Source organism: Oryctolagus cuniculus, chromosome 14 (assembly GCF_051225735.1).
Source record: "Oryctolagus cuniculus isolate XC-2025 breed Fujian yellow rabbit chromosome 14, ASM5122573v1, whole genome shotgun sequence".
Taxonomy (NCBI): domain Eukaryota; kingdom Metazoa; phylum Chordata; class Mammalia; order Lagomorpha; family Leporidae; genus Oryctolagus; species Oryctolagus cuniculus.
The window spans coordinates 85,718,230-85,742,728 of record NC_142880.1 but is presented as its reverse complement, the minus strand read 5'-3'; the positions used below and the strand labels follow the sequence as shown (position 1 = coordinate 85,742,728).

General features: G+C 39.6%; 1 protein-coding gene across 2 annotated transcripts in view; it reads right to left on the bottom strand.

Moving 5' to 3' along the window:
• CWC27 (CWC27 spliceosome associated cyclophilin) overlaps positions 1-24,499 on the bottom strand; it is a 228,624-nt gene that overhangs the window by 55,066 nt on the left and 149,059 nt on the right. The window contains exon 12 of one of the 2 annotated variants that reach the window (XM_051853710.3): positions 12,822-12,866. The exons of the other annotated variant lie outside the window; for it this stretch is intronic. Within the exon in view, the coding sequence (XP_051709670.1) occupies positions 12,822-12,866 (45 nt within the window). The remainder of the gene's footprint in view (positions 1-12,821; positions 12,867-24,499) is intronic. 2 annotated transcript variants of the gene reach the window in all.

Here is a 24,499-nt window from a genome sequence, read left to right as displayed (position 1 = left end):
CTCTGTAACTAAGCCTTAAATTATTACAGTGAGAGAGAGAGAGAGGGTAAAAATGACAGGATGAAAGATTCCATACCCTTCCTTTTTATATTCCAAACACATCATTTGCATGAAAAGGTGCCATTCTTTCTCCTATCTCCATGCATTTGTAAGTCTGTATCTCATTTCTTCAGCTAACTACTCACCTGAACCAATAGCATCAAAAATGTATGTGAGGGATATTTAGTACACAAAATGATCCACTGAGAAGTGGGAAGAAAATGTTAGAATGTCATTTAAATTTTACTCTATCTTCTAAACAATTATTTTTGCATGTTATATATAGTAAACAATGTCTATAACATATGCCAAAATAATGCAGTACCTACATAAGTCGTAAATACATTAAAAATATAAGGGATCCTTGAAAAGTTCATGGAAAAGGCATATTATAAAAAAACTGTGCATAGACTTCAACATTTTTTGTATCAAAATAAACATCTTTGAATTGCAGTTTTCCACATGCTTTTTGAAATATCCACCTATAGATGAGTACCAGATACCATATATCCCTATTAGTAACAATTCATATGATAGGTTCAGTATAATTGTGATCTGTCATAGACTAGCACTGTTCAATAGAAACGTAATGCAAGCCACAGTGAAATACTGTATTGTAGTAGATAGCTTGGGAACCACTAGTTTAGTAATGAAGGAGGGCTTGGGAAAGGCATCTTAGAGAAACGATCTGAAGCAGTAACTTGAATGCAGTCAATATTCATTAGCTACAGAAGACATCCCCAGAAAGAGACAGTCATGACAGCAAAAGGCAGGGTGTAGAATTGCTTTATTTGTAGAAATATTTAGCCAGTATGAGCACAGGATCCATAGTGAGAGATCAGATTAGTGTGGCAGGCAAAGTATAGACCCTGTAAGGCCCTGTATGCCATGAGAAGGACTTTATCCTGTAGGAAATGAGACGCCATTAAAGAACTTTATGAAGGGGATTGACACATGATCATGTTTGTGTTTAAGAAAAGCCACACACAGAACATACTGGCTGGATCTGAGATTAGCAACAGAGATCTGTTGGCAGCCTGTTAGCAGGTTGTTAAAATAGCCCCACAGAAAAACTGCGGCTAAAATGGCCCTGGTAGGACACAGGCTTAGACTAGGAACCTGCAGTGAGGGGGGTGGAGTTTGCAAGAGAAATATACAAAGAACAGATTTGTTTTGAGGATATCCCAGGATTTTGCAATCTAAATCTAATTAAATTCACTCGGAAAAATATGCAAACACCAAGTCCTTATTAACACCTGATGTTTTCATCTAAAAAAACTTTTAGGTAGCTAGACAATAAAAATTTCTCAAAATAATTATTCCTGAGGTCTTGGAGTTAACATTTACTTTCAAGAAGTCTTGAGAATTATACTTTTGTTTAATAAAATAATACTATCCCTAAGGTAATAATTTTTATAGTTCTCAAAGTTCTTATAATAGAAATTGAAATCCTGTCATTTGTAGCAAAACTGATGAAACTGGAGGACATCATGGTGAGTGAAACAAGCCAAACACACAGAAGGATAAATACTGCATGTCCTCCTCAAATGTGGGAGTAAACAAAACAAAACTCAACAAAAACGCAATCTGACACAGAATGGTGATTGCTAGAGGCTTGGAGGGGTCCAGGGGGATACAGGGAGTTTGGTTGAAAAAAAAATTTGAGGATGCTGGGCATGGTTTACTAATTATGACAAATACATTCTACTAATATTGGATGTTAATAGGGGAAGCAGGGTGTGGTTTATTGTGACAAATACATCATATGGATATAAAATGTATTCATAATAGGGGAGGGTAAATGTGAGGTATTTGGGAACACTGTACTATTTCACAAATTTTGTTTTAAATTTAGAACTATTCTGAAATTAAAAGTTTATTTAAGAAATAAACTTAGAGACAAAAAGAGATGCATTTGCAATAAAATCTTACTGTTGAATATTTTAAAAATGGAGGTAAAACTAAAGCTGTCTTGTAAGGTGCCAGAAGGTCTAAAGTATGATTTTTTATTTTAAGATTTTTTTAAGAGAGAGAGAAGAGTGATAAAGGTCTTCCACCCAGTGGTTTACTCCCCAAATGGCTGCAACAGCTGGAGCTGGGCCGATCCAAAGCCAGGAAGTTCTTCTGGGTCTCCCACGCTGGTACAGGGATACAAGCACTTGGCCATGTTTTAATGCTTTCCCAGGCTATAAGCAGAGAGTTGGATGGGAAGAGGAGCAGCTGGGACTCGAAACGGCACCCATATGGGATGCTGGCACTGCAAAGAAAGATTTTAAAAGTCTTCGAAGGGACAGGTGTTTGGTGTACTGGTTACGATGCTGTTTGGTGTCCCATGTGGGAGTGTCTGGGTTTAAGCCCGGGCTCCCCTCCTGTTTTCAGTTTCCTCCACGTGTGCAGCAGATGGTAGGCAGTAGGTGACGGCTCCAGTTGTATCCCTGACACCCACATGGGAGACCTGGATTGAGCTCCCAATTGCCCGCTGTTGCAATAATTTTTAGCGTGAACTAGTGGATGGGTGATCTCTCTCTGACTCTCTGTTTTAAAAACAAACAAATACAACACAACAGAACAAAACGGGCTGCTGTGGTGTAGTGGGTAAAGCCGCCAAATGCAGTGCCAGCATCCCATATGGGCACCAGTTTGAGTCCTGGCTGTTCCATTTCCCATCCAGCCCTCTGCTATGGCCTGGGAAAGCAGTAGAAGATGGCCCAAGTCCTTGGTCCTCTGCACCTACGTGGGAGACCCAGAAGAAGCTCCTGGCTCCTGATCAGCTCAGCTCCAGCCGTTATGGTCAACTGGGGGGCGGATGAGCAGATGGAAGACTCTCGCTCTCTGCCTATCCTTCTCTCTGTGTAAGTCTTTCAAATAAATAAATAAATCTTTTTTTTTTTTTTAAAAAGAACAAAACAAAAAAATCTTCTCAAATATGACACCCTTGACCACATCAAAATCATTAGATTTAAAGTTAAACTGTTTTCTGATCCCAGTTCATCAAAATTACCTACTTTACATGATTTATGCCTTCTATAGGTTATTTCTTCTATGGAATCACGATTCCATAGACTATTTTAAACTTGTGCTTCAGAAATAAAACATGAATATTCTGCCCCCTCCCCTCTAGTCACTTGTTTCTTCATGAGGAAGCTTTCCTTGATATTAATTCTCACTACTCTGAATGTCTTCAAGTCTTGTAAATTCATCTGCACACCAAATTTAGCATTTGGAATCTTGCCTATTAATTGACTTTAATTACTAATATTATTTAACAATTATAAAATGTTTGCTTCCCATGAATTAGTCTTGCTACATCTCGCAGAGACTAGTTCTCTTAGAACAGAGGGATTGTCTGTGGACTTCTTCTGGGTCTAGCACAGTGCTCTTGGACATTTATCCTAACTTGCTGTGTGTGTGTGTGTGTGTGTGTGTGTGTGTGTTTTAACTCCTAATGGGACATATATTTTCCAACTGAACTCTAACATTATTTGGTATATGACTATATCTAATATATACAAAATTTATAAGGTTGAACCATATAAAATTACTGACATTATATTTTTAACTTACAAAATGGTAATTTCATAAAGCCATATTTATTGCTAATACATGTGATATATTCTGATTTTTTCTTGGTGTTCAACATTCTGTTAATTTAAAAATGCAGACTGAGGTATGCTGATTGATTTCATGGCCTCACCAGTGCATTACCGGCTATAATCTGAAGACGCTGCTATAACCTCTAACCTAGAGACTAGGCCCGCCTCTAGTTTAAGCTTTAAACACACAATAAAATGTTTCTTAAAGACTCACAGTGTCCAGAGTAGCAGGATAAAGCTGAAGTAAGTACACAAGATGGTGTAACTGCCTGCAAACTCTGTGTATCTCTGTTTACTTAGCAGGGCTAGCAAGGACCATAATAAATCAGAGAATTCAAGGGCTAGCATTGTGGCACAGAGGGTTAAACTGCCACCTGCGATGCTGGCATCCCAGCTCCCTGCGAATGCTCCTGGGAAAGCAGTGGAAGACTGGCCCAGTGCTTGTGTCCCTGTGTCCATGCAGGAGACTCAGATAAAGCTCCTAGTGCTGGCTTCAGCCTGGCTCAGCCATGGCTGCTGCTGGAGAGTTAACCAGCAGAAGGTTCTCTCTCATTCTCTCTCTCTCTCATTCCCGTACCTCTGTGTAATTCTGCCTTTCAAATAAACAAATAAAAAATCTTTAAAAATAAATAAATCAGAAAATTCAAAGGCTGCAGATCTTGCCTGAATCATTTATGATTTGACACCTCTAAACTGATCATGTAACACAAAGGTGATTTCAGTGTGGTTGCCTGATGGTGTTCAGAAGGAGGGGTATCCCTTGGGACAAAGTGATATGTTTTATAAGACTATCCAAAATCCTTTTCTGAATAATGAAAGAAAATTGTGTGTAATGCCAGATTTCTTTCTACAAAGAGGGGAAGCCCAAAGGGAATACTTGTCTGACACGTCTTGCTTTTTAGAAGATGACTGTTACTCTAGGTGAGCTGAAACTCCGCATGCTGCTTAACATTTTCTAAAAGTAAAGCTGATTCAATTCTGTTAGTAACTGGTGAAACAGTACAGATGATAACAGATTGCAGACATACTGCTTGTATTCTTATTAGGCTTCAAACTTGCCAAAAAATGATGTTTATATAAAGATCATGTACAGAGCTTACTCTCTAACCATTTTGTCAATGAAAACCAGAAAACATGCATTCTTATCCAAACAACTCAACCATTATCAGCTATCTGCGACACATGGGCAAGTGTCACCACCAGCACTAAGGTACTGCTAAATGAGACTAGACTTCAGGCAGGAGCACAGACATGCGGGCTAACACAGGAGTAGCAAGAACGCTGTGAGTTGCTCATTGGTGCTTAAATTGTGTGCATGTACAACAGCGCCTTCAACCTTATGTTACCAACAGCTTTATCTGATGGAACAGTGTTGACAGAACTTGAACTGGTGCCAACCCTACTGATGAGAAACAAGGTGGAACAGTTGCTGGCCAGAGGGAATGTTTCCTTTTTAGGAAGTAGCAGTAAGATGATGCATGGGAACATGGTTAGAATGAACTATCATAGGTTGCTAATACAAGAAATGTTTTTAGTTTTTCAAAAACAAAGGATCAAAGAAAGCCAAATAGATAGCTAAAGTATACAAGGATGCACTCACTCAGATGAAAACATGTCTATAAGGAGATGACAGTCAAACAGGCAAGTGTACTAGTAAGTGAACTGAGTTCTAGCTGGTATAAGACAGGTCTTTTTGTAGGAGGCAGATGAAGCATAAGGAGAATAGTGAAGACAAATATGGCTAGACCAAGTCAGCTGACAGGCCTATTTACTATGCCTATCAACCAATTATGTCCATTTAAAAAGGAGATGGAAAAGAAATGCCGTGTCTAATTTTAGGAAAGAAGTAAAACTTGAGGGGTGAGCATTGTGGTACAACAGGGTCCCACTGCTTGTGACACAGGTGGCCCATGTTGGAGTGTCAGTTCTGTGCCTGGAAAGGCAGTAGAAGAGGGCCCAAGTGCTTGGGCCCCAGCCATTCATGTAGGAGACCAAGTGAAAGCTCCTGGTTCATGGTTTCGGCCTGGCCCAGACCTGTTGTGACTGGGGAATGCATCCGTGGATAGGAGATCTTTCCCTTTGTGTCATTCTGTCTTTCAAATAAATCAAAAAACAAAAACAGTGCAACTTGAGACAGTTTCATTACTAATACCAAGGGCAAACGAAAAAACAGTGTCATTACTTTCTTTAACAGAATTGATGAAAGCACATATTACGTAAAGTCTAATAGACCCAATATAGTAGCTTTAATGAAATTTGCTAATGGGGCTAAAAAAAAAAAAAGAAGAAGAAGAAGAAGAAAAGAGCTGGCTTAGATCTTAAAAAACTCATTCTGGCTACCATGTTGACTTCCAGAAGTCACCACCACAAACAAAGAGATCAGTTAGAAAACAATTGATGATCGAAGCTCTGACCAGGTGCTAACAGAAGTGGTTGGACTATCTGAATTCTCACATATCTTGGATTTACTGATCAATTGAATGAAAGTATAGGAGAAAGAGGAGTTATGGAAGACTCTAAAATTAACTGAGATTGGGTGAAATTCATGGAGAGATCTGGAAAATACGATCAATAAGTTCAATTTAGGACATGTTAAATTTAAGGTGCCTACTAAACTTTGGGAATTATTAGCATACAGATGATATACAAATCCATGAGATTGACTGAAAGGCATTGTCAATCTTCTGGTTGCTTACACTTAAGAGATTTCACCCAATCTTCCCCAGTAATTGGTCCAGGCCACATGTTCATTCTCAGCAGGCCCATTTTTGGACAATGATAACACCAAAGACAGTCTGAAAGGAGATTTTGAGGAAGACTTTTCATAAAAAAGAAGACCCAGAAGAGAAAGTCCTTTTGCTTCCTGCTTTGGATGCTGTTCTGTAAAGATGTGATTCTCAAACACCTCATGACCACATGGGCAACTAACAATGTGCCAGGACTGCAAATACAGGTCGGATGTAAGATTCACGGGGGCAGAAGTTTTTATTTTGTTCCCTAATGTATCTAAATTACCCAAAAGAGTGCCTGGCACATGGTACACGTTGAATAAGTATTTGTTGGACAAATAAGGTATGATCAAGATAGACTACACTTATGAGAAACTCACAGCGGAGGGACATACACCAGCGAGTGGAGAGATGGTTACACTAGCTCGTTCTAAGAGGTCAGATGGAAGCAGGACTGGGGATATGAACTTTATTGCACATTACAATGAAAATTAGCTTGTTTGCCACTGCTCAAGTGTTACCTATAAAATTCTTCACTCCCTATCTTCAACTTTTTTGTAAAAATAACAAATATATTTTATGAATATTTGTTATTTTTCATCAGTAACACAAAGATATGGCCATGATCCGGGGTAACAGTTGTTTTATTCATTAACTCCATGTTTCCTCTTGTCTCCATCTTTTTTCCTTTTTGACCTAGGAATCCAATCATGCAGATAAAACCTTGTACCATAGCTATCACCAGTTTTTATTGGAAAGCATACAAAATGCTCTGCTTTAAACATTTAAGAGTTTCAATGTGTGCTTTTTTCTTTAGAAGAGTTATATTTATGCGATCTAAGCCAGCATGCTTTTTCCTCCTTTCATTTTAGCAGATACCGCTATCTTTTTCTTCTGGAACCATTTTGGTATACCTGAGTACAAAGAGCTCCTTCACCATACAACAGAAGATAAAATACTTACAATTTTATGATACGAGCACACAAGTAGCATTATACACACAGACATAACGTTAAAGCTGAAGTGTCCCTAGTCTGGACTAAAACCATATTTACGCTGCTGAAGGCAAAAAAAAAAAATTATTTAGTCTACAGTAACGAGTAAGTAGCAGCAAAACAAATATTTGGTTGACTGTGGAAAGCCAATGTTTTCATTTCTTGTTACAAGCATAAAAGCTAAAAACAGGCTGACCAAGCACATTCTGACAGCAAATAACACATGCATTCATAAATCTTTCGGCACACATAAAACTGTGATTCCTAATTAATGGATTTATATGCAGTGATGATATACTCAACTCTGTTAAATATATATCATGCATATACCTAAACATGTTTTATATTCCCCATTTATTTCTAAAAGGTTTATTACAAATTTACTTCTTTACTATGGTAAGATAGAGCACTCCCTGTCTTTAAGACTGTCTTAGTACCATATACTCAACATGCTAACAAACTGAATGAACCATTTATCTACATCAATAACTGTTTTGATAATCTGCAAAATGATTATAGCCTACTGATTTTTTTAAAACTTTTATTTAGTAAATATAAATTTCCAAAGTACAGTTAATGGATTACAATGGCTTTTTATAGTCTACTGATTGTAATCACAACTCTGTGGTGCTTGATATATATTATTTAATATCTTACAACAAATTTATTTATTAGTGCTCATTATCTTACAAATAAGGAAATTTGAGGCTCAGAAATGACTTGTGCAAGACTGTCTGAGGGGCCAGCATTGTGGTGCAGCAGGTTTAGCTGCTGCCTTTAATGCCTGCATCCCATATGGGTGCCAGTTTAAGTCCCAGCTGCTCCCTGGGTAAGCAGCAAAAGATGGCCCAAGTACTCGAGCCACTGCCACCCATGTGGGAGACTTGGACGCAGTTCTGGAATACTGGCTGCTGCAGCGTTTGGGGAGTGAACCAGTGCATGGAAGATCTGTCACTCTGTATTTCAAATAAATAAACCTTTTTTTTTTTTTTTGTAAGATCATTTGGCCTCCTAATCAAGTGAGTGATGAAACCCATGTCCGTCAGAGATAGCAAGATTCTGTGAAATCACACTCCTGATAATGTGGCCGAGCATGTGGCCTCATCTTTCCTCATCTAATTTTTTTTTAAAAGATTTATTTATTTGGAAGACAGAGTTACAGAGAGGCAGAGGCAGAGGTAAAGAGAGAGACAGAGATCTTCCATCTGCTGGTTCACTCCCCAGATGGCTGCAATGGCTGGAGCTGGACAGATCCGAAGCCAAGAGTAGGAGCTTCTTCTGGGTCTCCCACATGGGTGCATTGGCCCAAGCACTTGGGCCATATTCTATTGCTTCCCAGGCCATAGCAGAGAGCTGGAAAAGAAGTGGAGTGGCCGGGACTCGAACAGGTGCCCAAATGGGATGCCGGCACTGCAGGCAGTGGCTTTACCCACTACACCACAGCACTGGCCCCCATGTATAGTTTTTTAATAATACTTTTTCTAGAACTTTTTGGAGAGTCCTCATAACATACACACATGCACAGAGCAATGTGCAAACGTTACAAAGAACAAACCACTAATGAATCAAATCAAAAATACATGAGTTCATGGTTATTACTCATGCAAGCTTTCTGTAAGTTTAACAGTTTTTTCAAAATAAAAAAATAACTGTCTCTTGTGGATTAAATGCTTTAGTGCCTAGGGCCTTTAGAAAGTCAGTTAATCTAGATTTTAAGAAAAGGGATTTAAGCCGGCACCGTGGCTCAACAGGCTAATCCTCCGCCTTGCGGCGCCGGCACACCGGGTTCTAGTCCCGGTCGGGGCGCCGGATTCTGTCCCGGTTGCCCCTCTTCCAGGCCAGCTCTCTGCTGTGGCCCAGGAGTGCAGTGGAGGATGGGCCAAGTGCTTGGGCCCTGCACCCCATGGGAGACCAGGAGAAGCACCTGGCTCCTGCCATCGGATCAGCGCGGTGTGCCTGTCGCGGCGGCCATTGGAGGGTGAACCAACGGCAAAAGGAAGACCTTTCTCTCTGTCTCTCTCTCTCACTGTCCACCTTGCCTGTCAAAAAAAAAAAAAAAAAAAAAAGGGACTTATTTCCAATGTCAATTAGATTTTGTTCATTTTTAGACCCCATGGAGGTCTTATTGGAGTAGCCATCTAGAGTGTGGGACCCTGACTGGACCTACAACATCAGCACAACCTGAAAACTTGGTAGAAATGTGAAGTGAGTTTTATTGGTAGAACATTGGAGAGTAAGAGGAGATAAAGTGGCAGACAGACTAATAATAGGGGATCAAGTGGCAAGATTATGGAGAACAAAGGTAGTTTTTTATTTAACTTAATTTGGTACACATTAAGACACTACTAAAAGTTTGTGAACACAGCAATAATCAAACATATTAAGAAGACCAATTGAGTAGCAATGAATAGATGGATCAGTTCTGGGAGACTCGAAAGGAAAAGGCCAGCTTATGCTTTTTCTATTACTGCCAAGAAAGATGTGTTAAAATCCTGAAGTGAGCTGTGGGACTAGAAAAGGATAGACAAGAGATCACACATTGGGAGTGTGAACAAGATTCGTCATTTGGCTGAACGTGGTGTAAGCACAGGGTAAGAAATTTTCGGTGAGGATGGGGCAGAGGTGAGGAAGAGACAAGAGCCATGAAAGGTTCCTGAGAATTTCAGCCTGGATGCTTCCTAAGGGACATTTGGATCCTGATGAATTCAAGAACGTTCCCTATAGCAGTGCCTTTTCAAGGCCAAGGTCCCAGCCTTGTAATCCTATAAAAGCACGTTCTTTTAAACAGTGTCAAGTCAGGAAGTGGTGATCCCGGCCCTGTGATTCTGTAACCATGTTCCTCTAAACAGTGTCATGTAAGGAAGTGGTTTTCAGACTTTCAGATTTCGGGGATCTGTAAACATTCTAAACAAAATTTAATGGATGTGTTACTTCTTAATTTAAAAAATTAACAGCTTTAAAAAACACTCCTGTTAGCTCTTGAGATTATAAATTAGTAAAACGACTTTGAAAAACAAAATGGCAACATCTGAAACAGCTGGTGGTGTGCATACTCCACAAAAAAGTTTCTGTACAGTGTGGTTGCGAAGAACGTATGTCAGTTGAATCTGGGCCCTGACATATCCTAGCGGCAGGATTTTGGGTAAGTAACCACTTTGTAGCTCAGTTCCTTAACTTGTAAAATGTGGATAATAATAGTGTCTTCCTAATGTTATGACAACTGAGTGAATTTATGTAAAGCACTTAAAATAGTTAATAACATTACCTGCCATTATGATCACAATGATGGCAACCCAGACCTAGCTATTTCATTTCAAAATATACAATGGAGAAACTCATGTTCATGTGCACAAGAGAAAGCACAGGATGCTTTCTGTTAAAATGTTTAAAAAGGAAATAAAGAACCTCAAAGAATATGAACAAGAGAAAAACTAGCATATGCATTCAATGAATACTACATATAATTTAACATGAATAAGTAAGTATTATAATATAAAAACATTGATAAAACTTCAAAAGAACAATGCTAAGTGAAAAAATACAGCTTATATAAAGTGAGATAGTAACAATACTATTATTTTTAATAGGTACATACACATACTATAGTAAAAGATTTAAAATTTTTTACTGTAGTAAAAGATTAAAAATATTCACAAGGAGGAAAGATGGTCACTTAAAGTTAGTAAGAACTCTTGGGGAAGGAAAGAAATGAAACTGAAGAGAATTAAGGGAATTTCAACTACATTTATAAGCTTTAGATTTACATAAATCTAAAATATATACAATTTAGTTGGGTTAAGTATCTGAATTTCTCTGTATGTTTAAAATATTTCATAAAATTAAAAAAGGGAAAAGTAAAAGAAAAATGATAGTTCATATCAATTTGAATAAATTTTAAAAACATTTAAATATTTTTTACTTTGAAATAATTTTAAATGTACAGATAAACTAGAGAACAATATAGAAAGTACTGTTTATTTGAATTAACCAATTTTTAACATTTTGCCAGGTTTTATTTTCCTCTTTCTTTATATAGGCAACTATTTTTGTTTTTCTTTTTATTACTTGACACTTGAGATGAAACTGCCTAAATCATTTGAGAATAGCTTTCATAAATTTCAGTCCTTTACTCCTTAATGTTTCAATTTCTATTTAATAAGAACCAGGATAATATCTTAATTAACTCTAGCACAGTAAAAAAAAATTCAGAAAACTTCATATTATACAATATTTAACAAATCACCCACATTTCAATTTTTTCAAGTGCTCTAATAAAGCCCTTTATAGTATTATTTTTTCCTTTGTTCTAGGAGTCAATCTAGAAGCATATATTGCATTTAGTTCAGACGTTTCTGTAGTCTCTTCAGCCTTAGTATTTTATAACATGGACATTTTTGAAGAATATAAGCAGTTTTTCATACAAAATTTCTTTTCTTTTCTTTTTTTTTTTTTTTTTTTTTAGGATCACAGACAGAATAGGAGAAAGAGAGAGAGAGGTCTTTCACCTGCAGGTTCACTATCCAAATGGCCACAATGCCCAGAGCGAAGCTGATAGGAAGTCAGCAGCCAGGAGCTTCTTCTGGGTCTCCCAGGCAAGTATGGTGCCCAGGCGCCCAGGCCATCAGCAGGCTGCTAGATTGCCAGGACTTGAACTGGCACCCGCATGGGATGGGATGCTGGCACCACAGGTGGATGCTTAACCTACTATGCCATAGTGCTGGCCCCTATTTCTTTTTTTTTTTTTTAATTAAATAATTATTTTTTATTTATTTGAAAGGCAGAGTTATAGAAGGGTGGGAGCAGAGGGTGGTGAGACAGAGTTTTCCCATCTGGTGGTCCACTCCCTAAATGGAGGCAACAGTCAGGGCTGGGCCCGGCTGAAACTGGAAGCCCAAAACCTCTTCCACTTGGGCCATTCTCTGTTCCTTTCCCAGGCGCATTAGCAGGGAGCTGGATCAGAAGTGGAGCAGCCAGCTCTTGAACTGGTGCACATATGGGATGCCAGCATCACCGGCAGAGGCCTAACCTAGCTTCCTATAATATCAACACATCAATGTATTCATTTACTAAATCTCATTATTGGTATGTCTACATACTAATATAGTACTACAAAAAAAAAAAACCTACCAAAAACAGTTCATGATTTGTTTTCTTTTAAAAAATGTTTTAAAAATTCTGTTACTTAATTAAGAGAGGAGGGAGAGGAAGGGAGATGGCAAGAGCGAGAATGAGAGCAAAAGTGAGCGAGCGAGTGAGAGACCTCCAACCTGCTGATACCCTCCCAAAATGCCAACAACAGCAGAGGCTGGGCCAGACTGAAGCCAGAAGCTAGGAACTGAGTCTGAGTTTCCCACATGGGTAACACAGATCATCACCACTGCCTCCCAGGGTCTGCGTCAGCAGGAAGCTGACATGGGCAGTGGAGCTGGGACTCACAGAGGGAGGCTTCCCAGGGAGCACCTTACCTGTATGCCAAATGTCTGCTCCTAAGATTTGTTCTTGATTCCATACTCCCAGAAGAATTATATAGTAAAAACACCATTATTAAAGTTTAAATTAATCTTCTATTATACATCAGTGGAATAAACAAAACTGGTTTTGGAACAAAACTGGTTTTATTTGTTTCTATTTCCACTTACTTTTCTACATATATAGGATTATAGCTCTAAAAGTGAAAGCTACATCAAAAGATAAACTGCCTCATCATTTCCACCCATTCTCCACACCACTTGTAAACAACCAACTTCACTGTTTCTAGCTTATCCAGGTACTTTCTGCAAAAGTAAGCATAGTGTGTCACACATGTTGCTTAGCACTTAGCTTTTTTCCACTTATTTTCAAAGAACAAAAACTTTAAGATTCTGAAAAGGCATTTTCTTGTGTAGCTCTGTGAAGGAAATGGTAAATTATGATTCTTTTCCCACCTTTATTTGAAATCTGTCACCTAATAATCCCCTTTGCAGTACCAGTCTTGTAACAAAGACTGCTAAAAGGAAACAAACAAAACTTTCTGACAATTGAAAATAAACAGAATTGTCGTTACTTAACATTATATATTTATGTGGGTTTTTCATGGTTTATTTTTGCCATAAAAGAATAAAGAGTATATGTCAGGAAAGCAACTGGATCGCTATGTTGTAAGCCTCAGGAGCCAACAGTGATAAGAAAAAGAATCAAGTTCCTTAGGGGGAATATGAGGACTGAGAAAAGGCTGTGAGATGGTTGACTGCTGACTTCAGGAACAATTTCAGTACAGTTGAGAAGCTGGGAATTTAGATCCCAAGGAATGATTAGAGGAGTTGTGAACACGGGAGTCAAGGATACTCTTTTCAGAAATAAGTCCAATTGTGGAAGACAGATTGGAGAGGAGAACACAGGAGAAACAAGGTTCAAATATTATCTGTGGTCAAGGAAGAAATGAGCAGGTGTGAAATGGAGGGAAGAAAGTTAATAGCTATGGACAGAGTTTTGCAAAAGAATGAAGAAAATACCAAAGATTAGGGGAAAGAGGGGCTAGTGGTTAGCCTTGAAAACAACTGGGGTTGCCTTGTCCTAAGATAGACAGGTTAGGGAAACAGAAATTTGGTGGCTGACAGGAGTAGGATGAGGAAACTCATATTAGATTGCTGTTTCAAAAAGGTAAAGAAGAGATAAACTACGGAAATGGTGGTAGGAGGTAGGGCTGGCACTGCAGCTGTAAGGACTTTGCAAAATGCTTGGTACAGAGAGGCCACGTGGAGAACACAGCACAGAATGAGCCCAACACTCTCTGCAGGCATTTCTTCAGCTTGGACAGTTTAATGATGTATATATACTTACTCATATTAAAATTGGTAATGTCAATGATTAGTAACCTTGTGATTTTTTTTGCCCTGTTTTAAAGGAACACTTATCAGACTTACTAAATGATTTAACTGTTTCAAACATGTTACCAATCTTCTACTATTGAACTAAAAATTTTAAGCTTTCCCATACCCACAAACATTATCTCAAACTCAGCTACTAGTTGAATGTTAAAAAACAAAACAAAACAAAACCATAGCACTTGCTAAGTCTGAGTTAAGAAAGTTAGGAATATCTATACTTGAGATTATATTAAGCTAGTAATAAGAATACTATCTAAAGAATCATATTCAGTGTTGCCAACCACCTAATGAAATGAAATGAGCTTTGATTTTCAATAAACATTGCTATTATACAATAACACACACCACTGTTTGAAACAGTTTATAGGGAAGCCTCTTGATTTATAGAGCAAAAACAGAGGAACTCAACAACTCATCACATAAAATGGTGGCTAATGTGAGCTCAGAGGGAGAATAAAGAGTAAGGAAAGCTGGAGCCAGTGGTGTGGTGTAGCGGGTAAAGCCAGAGCCTGCAGTGCCAGCATCCCATATGGTCACCGGTTTGAATCCCAGCTGCTCCACTTCGATTCAGCTCTCTGCTATGGCCTGGGGAAAGCAGTAGAAGATGGCCCAAGTCTTGGTCTCCTGCACCCACATGGGAGACCTGGAAAAAACTCCTGGCTCCTGGCTTCAGATCGGCGCAGCTCCAGCCCTTGTGACCAATTGGAGAGTGAACCAGTAGATGGAAGATCTCTCTCTCTCTGCCTCTCCTTCTATCTGTGTAACTCTGACTTTCAAATAAATAAATAAATCTTTTAAAAAAAAAAGTAAGGAAAGTTAAAGAATCTGAAAAGACATTCTCTAGTATAACTCCATATTTTTAAAGATTATTTATTTACTTATTTTAAAGGTAAAGTTATATATAGAGAGGGAGGAACAGAGATCTTCCATGCTCTAGTTCATTCCCCAAATGGCTACAATAGCTAGAGGTTGGCTGGACTGAAAGTAGGAGCCAGGAGCTTCTTCTGGGTCTCCCACGTGGGTGCAGGAGCCCAACTACTTGGGTCATCCTCCACTACTTTCCCAGGCACAGTACCAGGGAGCTGGATCAGAAGTGGAACAGCCAGGATTCGAACTGGTGCTCATATGGAATGCTGGCACAATAGGTGGTGGCTTTACCCACTATACCACAATGTCAGACCCTTCTTATACTCTTTATCTCTTTATCTCTCTTTATTTGAAGGCTGCCCCCAAGAGTTTCCTTATGAACACTAATCTAACACTAAGATTTTAAAAACAAACATACAAACAAACTTTCTGGAAGCTGAGAACTAGATTTGCCATTTCCTAACATTTTATTTTGTATTTACTTCTTGACTAACTGTCTATATTCCATGCACCAGTGGAATATAAGGCTCACAAGAATAGAAACTTTATCAGTTTGTTCTATGACTTGCCCTCAGTGCCTTGAATATGTATTTAGCTTACCAAGTCAATACTAAATAAGATACACTAGGGTTCAAGTTCTAAAATTCCTTATTAAAGTTAAAATTTTTCATGAGTAAAACAAAAGAATGTGAAATTTTATAAATAATATAACTTGATGGGGCTGCATTGTGGTGCAGTGGGGTAATCTACCACCTGGGATGATGGGAATCCCATATTGGTTAGGGTTCCGATAGAGCTCTCTGCTGGAATCAGCAGAATATTGTCCAAGTACTTGAGTTCCTGCTAGCCAAGTGGAAGATCCAGATGGAATTTCTGGCTCCTGGCTTCAGCCTGAACCAGCCCTGGCTGTTGGGGCTATTTGGGTAGTGAACCAGCAGATGGAAGATTTCTTTCTCTCTCCCTCTCTCTCTGTATATCACTCTGCTTGTCAAATAAATAAATAAATAAACAAATCTTCAAAAAATTACTGTAATTTGATTGAAATTTGCTTTAATTTAATGAAATTGAGCCTTCAGAGTATATGATGTAGACTGTATAGAGAGGATTACTATAAGGCAGAATATGGTAAGTAGAACGTGATGTTCACTGGGAGTTCCAGGTAAATGTGTGTGTGTGTGTGTCTTTTTAAAGCGTATCTGAATTTGGAGCTAGAAATGAAGAATGTGGAATCACCTTTCAAAATCAGCAACCACATCTTTTCTGGGGTTTTACAAAGGGTCTGAAGAAGTTCAGGAAAAATTCATAGGAAGTGAGCTATTTGAGGCAGTTTACAAAGGACAAAAAATCCACAGGCAGAAATGGTGAAAGATGGTCAGGCGAGTGGAGTTCAATAAGCAACACAACACAGATAAGAATGGGAGTAGTCGAGCACTCATCAGGACGGTTTGGAGAAAATATGGAATCTGGCGAAATAATGAAAAAAGGACTTGAAATCTGCATTATTGCAGATCTTGAGGAATCTGTATATAATCTGCTAGAGAACAAGGAGGGAACAGATGAAGGGCTTTTGCATATTTTAACTGCAACTCAATCTGCTAGACAATTATGTGATATTTGTGTTGTCACTGTGGGAGGCACACCTCTCCCTGAGCCAGAGTCCTCGTGGCCTTAGCAGTGCTGCCTCTCTCTCTGGCTTGAGAAGCGGCACGTGACTCAGCACCAGCCAACGACTGCCTGTAATTCTCCAGCTACAGTAATTGGAATGGCACAGGACAGAATCAGCAACATGAAATGTTAAGAGAACTTTATTGAGACTTCAGGGATAAGGGCAAGTCTTCTTGTCCATTGGATTAGAATCTGGGAAGATGTAAGGAATTGCTTTGACTATTCAAACCCATGAAGAAGAAAGTCTATCCCAGAATGACACAAATGAGAGTATGCATGTATGGATTGGGGTAGGAATGTGAAAGCAGAATCAAGAAGCAGAAATAAAAGAAAATATAGGTCCACTTGACATTAGTTTATTCTTATAAAGCTGTGCCTGAAATTAGTTCCATTCACATCCCAGTGTAAGCTTTTCAGCATAAGCCCAGTTAGCCATAGGAAAACATAAGATTCTTGATGAATAAACTATCATTCCCATTTTACAAATGAAGAAATTAAAGGATGGTGAAAGTAAGTGATTTGTCCAAGATCACATAGATTTTAAATAACAGATTTGTAATCCTATATTATGAATCCAAGCTCATGTTGCTAACTACACATTTTTAATTACCGTGAGTTTTCACTATTTGTGTATGTATGTGTGCCTAAGAAAGAGAGGGAAGGACATTTTATAAAACCCACCATTTGCTATTGACCAAAGGGCATTCTCTTTCTGTTTTGTAGAATGGAGGCTACCCCAATCTCTGAATGGGAAAGAAAGAAAATAAAGAAAAGAAAAGAAAGAGTAAATCAAAACTTAATTTGGTTAGCTTAAACAAAACTTAATTTGGTTAGTTTATTTTGGTATATAATAATAATAATTACCACAGAAGGAGCACTATGCTAAGTGTTTACATAAAATTTCTATAGTGCCGGCACCAGTATCCCATGTGGGTGCTGGTTCCGATCCAGCTCTCAGATGGTGGCCTGGGAAAGGCAGCGGCAGATGACCCACGCATTTTGGCCCCAGCCTCCCATGTGGGAGACCTGGATAAGGCCTAGTTCTGGCTACTGAGGCAGTCTGGGAAGTGAACTAGCAGATGGAAGATTCTCTGTCTCTCCTTCTCTTTCTCTGACTTTCAAATAAATAAATCAACCTTAAAAACAAATTCTGTAGAGGTAATGATTACAAGCTTGTCCATGCCCATGCATAAGAGATCCTTCTTGTCCATGACTGATGCTCTCTCAGACTAAGAGGCAGGGGCCAGAGATGGCGTATGAGTCATGGGTGCTCACCAGCTACTGTGACTTGTACAGCCAATCAAAACGGGAGCTAAGCCAATCATACTGCTGTCTTGGGAATACGGTGAGACCAAGCCAGCTGGCAGGAGCAGAGGATGTACCTGCTCAGATTTAGGGTGCTCATTTGAGATTAGCTGCTACACAACTCTAAAAAATAAGATTGAGTAGAAAGAAGAGTATGGGACAGAGGTAGAAACAAATCAGAGATGCAAACAGGGAAGCAGATTACATAGCTTTGGAAGGAGAATGGCCTCAGGTTGCAATCACATCCTAAAGTTCTACTCTTTCATTCTGTTTCTGGGTACTTATGAGATTCTACTGCATGCTTATAAGAATCTCCTTTTACTTTGGCTACTTTGGGTAGTTATTGGATCATGAAGTCAATGAAGTACAGGCTGGAACAACACATGGTCTTAGTGAATGTCGCAGTGACCTGTTAGGTAGTTATTCATAAGGTAGAGAAACAGGTTCAAAGAGTTGAAGTAAATTTCCTAAAGAAACAACTAGAACGAGAGGCAGCTGAGAGTAAAACCCAGGTCTGTGCATCTTAACTCTATAAATGTAAGACTATAATAGTTTAGGAAGCAAGCCAATGTTTTAGGAAGAGATACTAAGCGACACATCTAGAACAAAGGATGTAGTAATAGAAACGACTGGAGCAGAAAAAGACTTACAGGTTTGTCTGTGCGTGTAGGGACGATGAGTTAATAAAGAGGAGGCCAAAAATGATATTAAGTTTTTTAAGTTGGCTGATTGGGAAAACAGTAGTGCTGTTAATAACTAGTAGGGATATAGGTGTGAAGATTATTATTGTGGGGGAAAAATACACTTACTTTTGGTCATTATTATTTTAAGGAAACATATTCACAAAGAGAGTTAATGTGTGCCTGAACCTCAGAGGTAGAAAAATGGATTTTGGAATTATTTGTGAATAAGTGACTTCACTGAAATCTTTATTAAAAAAAAAAAAAAAAGCCAGTAGTGGATGTTTGGCCTAGCAGTCAACACATAGTTTAAGATGCCTGCATCCCATATCAGAGTGCCTGGTTTTAATCCCCAACTAGGATCCTGGCTCCAGGTTCCTGGGAGGCAGAGGTGATGCTCAAATGACTGCTTTCCTGCACGCCACCCACGCCCCAACCCATGGGAAACCTAGCTGGTGTTCCTGTGGAGAGTGAGCCAGTGGAAAGAGCTCTCTCATCTCTGAAGCAAGCAAGTTAACAGTGCAGATTTTAAAAACCAGTATTATACAGGTACAGAGCTTTCAACTAAGAGACAAAACTATGTTAGTCCAAAAAGGAGTTTGCTTTAGATTTCTAATAGTACTTTGGCCAGTATTTATGATGACATATTTACTGAGTGCAAGAGAGAAAATGAAACAACAAAATATGGTTATTAATTTTTTAAGTGTACATGCACACACAGAAAAACACACAAAATATTTACTTTTTAATGGATGTATAATAATATTTTAAATTCTACAACTAAAATGTATGGAAATAAAATGACTTGTATTTATGCCCTGTATTTCTTCATGGAACTTAAAATCTTTTAACAGACATCATCTCATTGTTTTAAGAACTGTTATGGAACAATCTGACATTCGTGTAACACCATTCATTCTCAATAATCCTGAAGGGCTTTACAAACCCTGGAAGAATGGTCTTGCTCACAATCAATGCACAATTATTGAAGGCGGGAGGTGGGGTGGGGGTGGGGAGGAAAAGTTGATAAGATGTGAAGATGTTCTATTGAAGATAATAGTAATATACAAGCACTTAAGAAAGGAAGTGAGAGATTATTAAACAGAAGTCATGAACAAGCAAGAGCAGAAAAGATCCAAACCGAGATTACGTTAAACCAATTGAATCAGAAAAATATTAAACACCAACTAGTCTTAATTTTTATATCTTAGAATAATATATGGATAATCTCAAGGTTATCTGCTAAATCAAGAAACTCATTTTCTTTTTGTTACCTCTTTTAAACTGATAAATAAAATTGAATATTGTGTACAACATGATGTTTTGAGACAAACATTATGGGATGGCTACAACAGGATAATTGACATGTATTATATCACATAATTTTTTGAAGATATGAACATCTAAAACGTACTCTCTTAGTTCCTTCTCTAAAAAATATTTTTAATTAGAAAGACAGCTAACAAGCACTCCTATCCACTGGTTTGCTCCCTAAATAACTGGGACCTGGTACTCAATCTAGGCCTGCCATACGAAAAGCAGGGACCCACCTACTTGAGCCATCACCTGCCACTGACTAGGATGCACAACAGGAAGTTAGTGTTGAGAACAGAGCCAGCTATGGGCCTCCCACTAGGTCCCATCTCTTTATTTTGTTTTAATTTTTAAGAAAGATTTATTGGCCGGTGCCGTGGCTCACTAGGCTAATCCTCCACCTGTGGCGCCAGCACCCCGGGTTCTAGTCCCAGTTGGGGCGCCGAGTACTAGTCCCGGTTGCTCCTCTTCCAGTCCAGCTCTCTGCTGTGGCCCGGGAGGGCAGTGGAGGATGGCCGGAGTGCTTGGGCCCCTGCACCTGCATGGGAGACTGGGAGGAAGTACCTGGATCCTGGCTTCAGATAGGCGCAGCGCCAGCCATAGTGGCCATTAGGGGAGTGAACCAACGGAAGGAAGACCTTTCTCCCTGTCTCTCACTGTAACTCTCTCTCTCTCTCACTGTCTAACTCTGCCTGGCAAAAAATAAAAAATAAAAAAAAAGAATTATTTATTTATTTGAAAGTCAGGTACAGAAAAGGAAACGCAGAGGCAGTGAGAGAGAGAGAGATCTTTCATCTGCTGCTTCATTCCCCAAATGGCAACAATGGTCAGGACTGGGCCAGGCCAAAGCCAGGAACTTCATCCAGGTCTCCCACATGGGTACAGAGGCTCAAGGATGTTGGCCATCTTCCACTGCTTTCCCAGGTGCATTAGCAGGGAGCTGAATTGAAGTGGAGCAGCCAGGATTTGAACCGGTGCCCATATGGGATTCCACACTGCAGGTGGCAGCTTTACTCTCTATGCCACAGCGCCGGCCCCCAAGACTCCATCTCTAAATAAAAGAAATGGATTAAATTTCTGACCTCTGTCCTCCTTTCTCTTTTGGGACTGAGGCTAGGATGCTGAAAAACACTTGAGGGAAAAGAAGTTTTGTTTTTAAATTATGATGTATTTGGTTAGGGATCTCCAGAGAATCAGAATGAAAAGTTTCTGTGTGTGCAAAACATTTATTACAAGGGATGATTAGACAGGTTAAGAAGTGTTAAGATCTGCAAATAAGCAAGATTCAGATCCAGGAGAGCTGATGGTGTTGTTCCAGTCCAAGTCCAAAAGCTTGAGACCCAAGAGAGTCTGAGACCCAGGAAAAGCTGACATTTCAGATCAAGTCCAAAGGCAGGACAAAGATGATGTCCCAGCTCAAGGCAGTCAGATGGAAGAAGCTCTTTCTTCTGCTTCTTTTTGTAAAATTTATTTATGTTGATTTTATTTGAAAGGCAGAGGGAAAGAGAGAAAAGAAGAGATCTTTGATCTGTTGGTTCCCTCCCCAAATGCCTTTAACAGCTGGGGCTGGACAGCTAACGCTAGAAGTCCAGATTTCAATCCAGGTTTTTCCCATGTTGGGTGCAGGGACCCATGTTGTTGAGCCATCATCTGCTCTGCTGCTTCCCAAGGTGAACATTAGCAGAAAGCTGGGTCTGAAGTAGAGCCAAGACTTGAATAAGGCACTCTGATATGGTGTGTGTTTTTTTTTTTTTTTTTTTTTTTTTGACAGTCAGAGTGGACAGTGAGAGACAGGGAGAAAGGTCTTTCTTTGCCGTTGGTTCACCCTCCAATGTGCGCTGCGGCCGGTGCACCGCACTGATCCGATGGCAGGAGCCAGGTGCCTCTCCTGGTCTCACATGGGGTGCAGGGCCCAAGCACTTGGGCCATGCTCCACTGCACTCCCTGGCCACAGCAGAGAGCTGGCCCGGAAGAGGGGCAACCGGGACAGAATCCGGCACCCCGACCGGGACTAGAACCCGGTGTGCCAGCGCCGCAAGGTGGAGGATTAGCCTAGTGAGCCGTGGCGCCGGCCAGTGTGTGGGTATCTTAATCACTGTGCCCAACCCCTGCCCCATGGACATCCTTCTTACTTTAGGGACAAACAGCCTTTTTGTTCTATTTAGGACTTCAACTGACTGAATGCAAGGGCAATCTGCTTTACTCAATCTGCCAACTCAAATGTGGACTGCACTCCAAACATCTTCACAGACACATCCAGAATAACGCTTGACTAAATATCTGGATATCCCCCTCATGGCCAAGTTCATCAGACGCGAAATTAATCATAGTTCAAGGGCCACTGTCTCTTCCATGGAAACCTAACAGAGTTCTGTTTCCTAAAGCAGTTGAGGTCAATGTAATAATTCATCAGAGTATATAGAAGACACTTCCAGATTCCCTACCTGAACAAGAAAATGTGACAACTAATGTCAAAAGGCTGTAATACTTCAGTTTGTCTTCTCTAGTCACAATATACGTGGAGGGACCTACACAAGGCGGATGGCACATTGTTAGGAAGACAGGCGGAAGCAAAGAGAATGCAGGAAAGAACTGGACATCCAAAAGAATGCAAAACTGATCTCCTAGCCCCACATAACATACAGTTATGAGGGAACAGAGCCAGTTTTCTAGAGAAATAGAACACAGGCCTTATACGTATGGGGGTTTCTAACTATCTCTTTGATCAGTGCATAATTAAAAGGGGACATAATATCCCTTCCAAAATGCCAGCTGTGGTCCAGAACCTGAAATTATCTTCCAACAAAGAGTTACTGGTTAGTAAAAATCTACTGGTACTGCTACTGTCACCACCACTACTGCCACCAAAGTTATCAGATATTCCAGATGCTGTATACTTCACATACTTAAGCTTTCTAATACAATACATATATGAATGTGCCTTTTTCACAGACAAGGAAACTGAGGCTTTGAGAGGGCAAGTGTTGTAGGTATGCCTTTGAATGTTTACTGTTTCCAATCCCTTCCTCTGATAATGCATCTTGCTCCTGTTTAACCATTATTATTCATTCAGTGTCTATCTCCTGGGAGTTGTGTGCTCAAGTAGTCTGGAAAGCAGCTCAGGTGAGTTGTCTGAGGATAGAATCCAAAGAGAGCTGGAGCGTTCCTGCACTGCAGGTCCTGAAGTGGCTTGTGCTCTTCCTGCCCTGCCTGCAGCTTAGTGAATCAGCACTATGTAAGTATCCCACTTCGTGGCTTAAACTGTATTTGGCTGTGGCCAAGAAATTTAAGAATTGCATAGATATGTCACACAATTTGTTGAAGATCACACAGAGAGGAATTGGAAGAGCTGACTTAAACCTAGATTTTTCTAACATCAAAGCCTTTGCTCTTTACCATGACACCCCATTGGCATTTGAGAACTGAGATCCTGTAATGTTATCTGCCACCAAAAGAAATTACAGCATTCTCTTGGTTTTATTACTTGGATTCTTTAGTAGACATTTTTTTTTAAATAGTTAAGCTAACATGGAAAATCTTGTAAAATTACTCTATAAAATATAATTTCATTGCTGGAAGGGAAAATCTTTGGTGACTTTATTTTAGTTGGGTTATTTGGATATTGTATAAAAGGGACAGCCAAACGTACAAGAAAGTGGTCCTTGAGCTGTACCTTTTTTTTTTTTTTTAAGATTTATTTATTTGAGAGGTAGAGAGAGAGAGAGAGAGAGAGAGAGAGAGAAGTTTTTCATCCAGTGGGTCACTCCCTAGTTGGTTGCAACAGCTGAAACTGCACCAATTCATAGCCAGGAGCCAGGAGCTTCTGGGTCTCCCATGCAGGTGCAGGGGCCCAAGGACTTGGGCCATCTTCCACTGCTTTCCCAGGCCATAGCAGAGAGCTATGGATCAGAAGTGGAGCAGCTGGGATTTGAACTTGCGCCCATATGGGATGCCAGCACTGCAGACGGTGGCTTTACCTGCTAAGCCATAGCATCGCCCCTGTACTTGTTCTTAATCAGTGAGAAGTAAACCTTCAAAAATTATAACAAAGCCTTCCACAGCATTCTAGGAAAGCAGATTAAATGAGTGGAAGGAGCACAGGCTTTCTGTCGCAAGTTAATACAATGGAAAGAACCAAATAAAGAGATTCTTCTTCACAACTGTGTGAAATGGGCTAATGCACTCTCTCTATACTGTAGTTTCCTTATCTGAAAATGGGGATAATAATATCTCTTAGTGCAGTGTTCCTGTGTGAGAATTAAATGAAATAATATGTATACACATATATGTATGTATATATAGTATATATAATTTCTAATGTAGAGCCTGGCAGACAGTAAGCATCATGAATTGGAAGGTGCTGTTTCTTTTGCAGCTATCATTAAACTGCAATGGGCGAGCCAGCAGGCAAAGGCAGCGAAGAGTCTGGGAGTAACAAATAGTTGT